General features: G+C 37.7%; 1 protein-coding gene across 1 annotated transcript; it reads left to right on the plus strand.

Moving 5' to 3' along the window:
- The first annotated feature begins 6,290 nt into the window (after window positions 1-6,290).
- LOC135098164 (uncharacterized) lies at window positions 6,291-6,842 on the plus strand. Its single transcript, XM_064000402.1, has one exon. The coding sequence runs from the start codon at window positions 6,291-6,293 to the stop codon at window positions 6,840-6,842; it is 552 nt and encodes a 183-aa protein (XP_063856472.1).
- The last annotated feature ends 686 nt before the right edge of the window (window positions 6,843-7,528 follow it).

A 7,528-nucleotide genomic window follows, 5' to 3' on the forward strand; every position in this document is an offset into this window, starting at 1 on the left:
CCGTCATTGATGATACTGGGATGGAAAAATAGGGAGGGCGGATGATACTGGGATGGAAAAATAGGGAGGGCGGTATCTTAATTGTTGGCAAGGTGGTTAATTTGATGGAGTAAAGATTGGGTTAGGTGGGAGAGAGCAGACAGTGACCTGTTTGTTTACGTCGGGTGAGAGAGACTGGCTAATTATTGAGTGTGGTTAAGTAGAGTGAATAGAGGAGACTAGCTGGATGGAAGAGACTATAGCTAGTAAATTAGTTGGGATAGGAAAGACATTATTTATTGAAGTGGAAGAGAGGAGAAATACTAGGTAATTAAATTCGAAAAAAAAATATATATATATTTGCTTGTCAGAAAGGTGAGATTAAGGAGTCATTACCTCGTTACATCGAACAGAGGAGAAAGTAGATAGAGGATAGAAGAGACAGTGAGTGGCTAGTTAGATGGGATACAAGAGGATGGTCAGTTAATTACATGGGATAAAGGAGAACATGGCACTTTAATATTTGGACAGTTAATTGCGAATTAAGTGGAACGAAAGAAACAATGGCTAGATAATTAATTGGGATCAGGGAATGGCAAAGTAAGGTATGATGGAGAAAAAAATAAATAAAGAAGAGAAGGAAGAGAAGAAGAACAAAAATACATAAAAAAATTAAATAACTAAATGAAACCTCCGGCAAGGCACACTGGATGCAGCTGGACAAATTCACGCAACTGCAACAGAATCCACAGCAACATTACAATCATTATTTACCTTCTCTTTATGCCCATGTGGAAATGTATTGAAACTGAGACGATGCAAAGGAAAAAGGAAAGTAGTATTCCATATGTAGATTGATTCCATAAGTTGTGGTGCGCGAGTGTTCATTCCTGGCTGGCTGACCATGAGGCGACCAGCGCTGAGAGAGGAGTCTTTATTGAACCTCCTTGGCGAAAAGCGACCGAGGTACAAAAGAGAGGGCGGTGAAGGACACGTGTTTGTGTACGTTTCCAGCAACACCGTGGAGGTTCAATTATAATGTGATGCCATAAGAGGTTTTACTGTGTGTAGGATGTTGGATTTTACGATGTTTATGTTTGTTTTTATTTTATCATCTGTGTGAATGTAGTGACACGTGTGCTTGTATGTTGACAGTAATGATGCCTCTATTTCATTATAAACTGGATGACACACCAGGAGTTAAACTTCATAAGGTAGAGGATTTTACTATTTATTTATTTATTTATTTATTTAATTATTTATTTATCTATTTTATCATCTGTGTGAAGTAGTGTGACAGTAACACGTGTTCTTGTATGTTAGCAGTAATAACGCATCTGTTTCATTATAAGCTGGGTGACACAAGAGGATTTAAAGTTTATAAGATGGAAAATTTTTGCATTTTCATTGCCAAGGAATTAAAAATCATCTGAGTGTATCCAAGGACACGTTGTCTGATACGCTTTCACAAATAACATCCGTTTCCTTACAGTCTGGAGAACACAAATGTTAGTGTTCATAAGAAATGTTTATATAATCAAGTAGTTCAAGATCTTTTTTTTTTCTGTAAGAGGGGCACTGGTGAAGAGCAACAAAGGCAGAAACAAAGGCCCATTCATGTGCCAATCCCTAAAGAAAGTTATTAAAAATATAATCCAGAATTGGAGGATGTGTCTTGAAACATCTCAAAGACATTCATTCATGGGGAGTGTGGCGTGACAGAAGCAGGCAGGGAGCTCCAGAGTGGTTATGTCTTCTCAAAGACATTCATTCATGGGGAGTGAGGCGTGACAGAAGCAGGCAGGGAGCTCCAGAGTGGTTTCATCCTGGGACACTTGTTCTGGTACGTTTTCAGTAACATTGTGATCTGGATGCCACTAAGGGTTTAAAATTTGCGATATATTTTCTTCCATAATGAAGTTATAAATTATATTGAGTTAAACATCCGCCATGATTTACTACATCTTTCTTATATTCTGACTAATTATAGAGGATTTGTTCTACGCATTCTGTTATATTCTGACTAATTATAGAGGATTTGTTCTACGCATTCTGGATAAAGGATGTGAGGAAGTTCAGAAATTTATTGTGCAGAAAGGATTAAACGCTTTCTTTCTTCAATAATGCGAGTGTTGTCAAGCGGCACAGAATTGATGAAGCAGGTGAGGTACAGTGCTTGTTTAAGTACCACTGGAATCATGAAGTCCTTCACAGAAGGAACAAGATAGGTAATTGAGCTGTTAATGCAGAGTCATGAAGGAGCTTAAAAAAAAAAAAAAAAGGCACATTTATGGGTGGGGATGATAGGTGGAAAAAGGTAGGTGTGCTTCATACAGGGACTGATACGTGTACACTTGATGGCTTCTTGCACCTTGCCTTTTGTTCTTGTGAGAGAGAGAGAGAGAGAGAGAGAGAGAGAGAGATCAATATAACTAAAGGTGGTGTTGAAGAAAAATATAATCCTGAAAAGAGTTCCAGAGTTTGCTGCTGAAAGAGGTGGAATAGTGGATGCATTTTTTAAAATTCTTGCGTTAGTGAGTTGAACAGTCAATTGATAAGAGTAAAATGGAAGTTATTAGGTATGTGAAAACACGATATCTCATGCATTGATAAAGTGGACATAATATGACCAAAATAAAAAGTAGAAAATCGTTAAGAGATGGAAATTCGACGTCAGACAGAGGATTCTTAAGTTTTCCAGTGAATGGTGAGAGTGAATATACCGGTGAACTCTTGCGCTAGTAAGGTGCACAGAATATAGGTAGAAATAAGCATAAAATCATAGTGCTGTGGGAATACAGCATCAAACAGAATTCCTGAGTGTGCTAGTGAAAGATGTGAGAGTCAAGATACTGCTTAACTCTTGCATTAATAAGATGGACAGAATAAGAATAAATACAAAGCCGTAGGGACGTGGAAATAAGATGCCAAAGAGAACTCCTGAGTGTGCCAGTGACAGAGTGAATGCATTGTTTAACTCTTGCATTAGTAAGGTGGACAAAACAAGAATAGACATAAACTCAGTGATATACAAGTACGATATCACAGAGGGAATTCCCCAAGTTTATCAGTGAAAGAAGCCACTGATGTTAACACACGAATCATTGTTTTCTGAAGAGGAATAACTACGAGAAGGCAATAACACTATTGCACCCCTCACTGACGGGCTTAAGCTGTTTTTCAAATATAAAGGTCAGTTTGTGAGTGTAAGGCACACCTCAAGCGGCTCTCTCGTAACTGATGGAGCGAAGAAGATTACTGACTCACAGATGTACAACAATGTGCGCTCAACTTTACAATAAAGGGAGAGTTTACCGCTTGTAAAAAAAAATGTGCTGGAATCGGACAGACATACATGATACAGCATTATAATACGTAGATTATAAATGTACAGAGGGTGATTCGTAGATACCAAGGCAGATAGGCAGACAGATAGATACATACATACATACATACATAGAAAGATAGATAGAGAGATATATAGATAGTTTAAAAGATTCCCTACACTACACAATCACACAAGAGACGCACTACACACTACACTACACACGCGAGAGAGAGAGAGAGAGAGAGAGAGAGAGAGAGAGAGAGAGAGAGAGAGAGAGAGAGAGAGAGAGAGAGAGAGAGAGAGAGAGAAGCAGTGCTCTTTTCCAGTTTCTTGGATGAAAATACAAAATGTAAAACTTAATTCATCTCATAAAATGTGCCAGAGAAGAAGAAAGGAACATTTTGAAATTTTCATGAGAAAATTGTAGCCTGACATCAGCCAAGTGAATGAAATGTGCGAGAGAGAGAGAGAGAGAGAGAGAGAGAGAGAGAGAGAGAGAGAGAGAGAGAGAGAGAGAGAGAGAGTTAGGGGTGGGACTCTCTCTCTCTCTCTCTCTCTCTCTCTCTCTCTCTCTCTCTCTCTCTCTCTCTCTCTCTCTCTCTCTCTCTCTCCCACCTTATAATATCTTCCTATTATTCGTTGTTCACCTGATCTCCTCCTTTTTCTTTCTTCAACTTTCCTCATATCCTTTTCCTTTTTATCAATTATTCCTCATCGTTTCCCTTCATCACTTTTTCTCCCAATCCTTCCTTTATTATTTTCCTCACTCCTTCCCTCTCTCCCTCCCTCCTTCTTTCTTTCTTTCTTTCTTTTCTTACTTGCTTATTTTCATTCCTTCTCCATTATTTTCATCTTATTATTCCTCCTCCTCCTCCTCCTCCTCCTCCTCCTCCTCCTCCTCCTCCTCCTCCTCCTCCTCCTCCTCCTCCTCCTCCCTCAAACATGACATTAATACTGTATTTTCTTTCCTACGAGATCAGCTTTTTTTTCTTTTATTATTCCGCCAAGTGTAATTTCTCCATTTTCTATGAAGACCGGCTAGAGATTAGAGATACCGTTTTCTTTCTTCATGTGAGAGAGAGAGAGAGAGAGAGAGAGAGAGAGAGAGAGAGAGAGAGAGAGAGAGAGAGAGAGAGAGAGAGAGAGAGAGAGAGAGAGAGATGACACAATACAAGTAATAAATGCCCTCAAAAATAAAAAAGGACATATTGACGAAATACCTATCCATATAATAAAACAATATAATACATTATTTTCCACACCCCTCACAATCCTTTTTAACCAATCAATTAGCACAGGAATGTTTCCAGAAAAAATTAAACTTGCTAAAATTATTCCAATACACAAAACCGGTAACAAAACTGATCTTTGTAATTACAGACCCATCTCTATATTATCAAATTTCTCAAAAATATTTGAATCTTTAATGAAATGTTAACTTATGCTATACCTGAAGAAAAGAGATATTTTAAATAATAGGCAGTTTGGCTTTAGATCAGGATTAAACACCTTTGATGCCATAAACACCTTCACGTCAGACCTTTATACTGCACTTAACAAAAACAAATCCATACTTTCAGTCTTTATAGATTTCAGTAAGGCATTTGACACAGTCCAATCCAGTATCCTCCTTGATAAAATGTACCACTATGGTGTCCGGGGTTGTGTCCATGACTGGTTTCGATCATATTTAAATAACAGACAACAGTACACCATTTTCAACAACACCTCATCCTCAACTAAACCTGTAGAATTAGGAGTACCTCAAGGAAGTATACTGGGTCCTATCCTTTTCCTTATATACATCAATGACATCTCTAACATTTCTGACACTCTCCACACTATACTATTTGCAGATGATGCCACATTCTATTTGATAGGAGAAAATCCAACAGAACTAATTAATAAGACAAATATAGAACTTCAAAAATTCTCAAACTGGTGCCTGGCTAACAAACTTACAGTTAATACCACAAAAACTCATTATATTCTATTCACTAAGACTATTACCATACACGAACCTCTACCCAACCTAACCATACTAAACGAAAGTATCTTACAAGTAGACAAAATAAAATTCCTTGGTGTAATTTTTGACAAACACCTAACTTTTAAGCACCATATCTCCAATCTCTTTCTACGGCTATCCAGAATCATTCCCCTACTTCTCAAAGTAAAACACTTTGCCCCAATTAAAATTCTTAAATGTCTGTACTATGCTCATATATACCCACACCTTACCTATTGTAATCCTATCTGGTCCCAAACCTACCCTTGTCATCTATCCCAGGTTAATATACTTCATAAGAAAATTATTAGAATATTAACAAACAGTGATTTTAATGAAAGGGTGTTGGACAGTAGACTGAGACAAGTGGTGCGTATCGGACGGCAACAGATAGGATTTATGAAGGGATTTGGGACAGTCGACGGAATTTTCGCACTTCGACAGAATATGGAAAAACATCGGGAAAAGCAGAAAGTACTACATATGGTTTTCATTGACTTAGAGAAAGCGTATGATAGGATCCCACGGCAAGAAGTATGGAGAGGCCTGAGAAAAAGAGGAGTGCCAGAAAAGTATGTCAGAATTGTCCAAGAATGCTACAGGAATGTTACAACTAGAGTTCGGAGTACAGTTGGCACAACGGATAGCTTTCAGGTGAAAGTCGGCTTACACCAAGGATCGGCACTAAGCCCACTATTATTCAACATAGTGTTCGATGTCATAACGGAAAATGTCAGAGAGGAACCACCCTGGTGTGTATTATATGCTGATGACATTGTCTTAGTGACCGAAAGGAGAGGACAGCTGGAAAGAAAATTAGAAGAATGGAGAGTTGCTTTGGAAAGCAGAGGAATGAGGATTAGTAGGTCCAAAACTGAATATTTTACGACGGATACAAGGGGCGATCAACAGGCCACAATTAGACTGAATGGTGAAAAGTTGAAGAGAGTGAAAACATTTAAGTACTTGGGATCGATGGTAGACGAGACAGGGGAAATGGAAAAAGAAGTGAACTTCCGGATTCAGTGTGGCTGGAACAATTGGCGGCAAGTTTCGGGTGTGATATGCGATAGAAGGGTACCAGTAAGAGTGAAGGGCAAAGTCCACAAAGCAGTCGTTAGACCTGCTTTGATGTATGGGCTAGAAGCAGCACCTTTGAAGAAGATTGAAGAGAGGAAGATGGATGTAGCGGAGATGAAGATGTTGAGATGGATGGTGGGAGTCAACAGAACAGACCGAATTAGGAATAAGTACATAAGAGGAACGGTGAAAGTAGTTGAAGTCTCCAAGAAGATCCAGGAGTCAAGGTTGAGGTGGTATGGACATTTGAGAAGAAGAGTTGGCGAAGACCACGTAGGAAGGGAGATCATGGAAATGGAGGTGGAGGGAGTTAGAAGAAGAGGACGGCCCAAAAGAAGATGGATTGACTGCATAAACGGAGATCTTGGGGAGAAGAATATAAATCCAGAGTTGGCAAACAATAGAAATACGTGGAGAAGGCTCATTCACAACGGCGACCCCGAATAGGGAAAAGCTGGGAAGAAGAAGAAAAAGAAGTGATTTTAATGAACATACTCAACCATTATTTAAAAGTCTCAATATCCTAAACCTTGCTGATTTATCTCAACTCTCCATTGCATCATTCATGTACAAAACATTAAATTTAAGTAACTACAATACACAACCTTTACACAATTACCAAACTCGAAACCAGTATTCACTCTACATTCCCAGACCTAATTTAACACTGTTCAAACACTCCACCATGTATATAGGACCTAAGATTTGGAATTATTTACCAGGTGATATAAAACAATCAAAGAGTCTATCTTGCTTCAAAACAAAATTAAAGAGTCATTTGTTATACGCTTATTAGTTATACACATGTTATACGCTTGTTATATGTTATACGCTAGCTCATCAGACATTACCCTCATGTACTAGTATCATCACAGTAGTCAATAATTCATGTGAAATGGCAATAGTGAAAAGTATATCTAATAATATACTATATTTTCTTGTATCTTATTTATTCAACTTTCTCCTAGTATTGATAAATTCTTCATGCATTTACATTGTATTATTAGTGTCAGTATCTTTCTTCTTCTTCTTCTTATTATTATTATTATTATTATTATTATTATTATTATTATTGTTATTATTATTATTATTATTATTATTATTATTATTATTATTATTATTATTATTATTAT

Source organism: Scylla paramamosain, unplaced genomic scaffold, assembly GCF_035594125.1.
Source record: "Scylla paramamosain isolate STU-SP2022 unplaced genomic scaffold, ASM3559412v1 Contig48, whole genome shotgun sequence".
Lineage (NCBI taxonomy): Eukaryota > Metazoa > Arthropoda > Malacostraca > Decapoda > Portunidae > Scylla > Scylla paramamosain.

Bases quoted from the DNA above. Each gene is read 5' to 3' on its own strand.
- LOC135098164 (XM_064000402.1), top strand. From the start codon at position 6,291: ATGGTAGACGAGACAGGGGAAATGGAAAAAGAAGTGAACTTCCGGATT.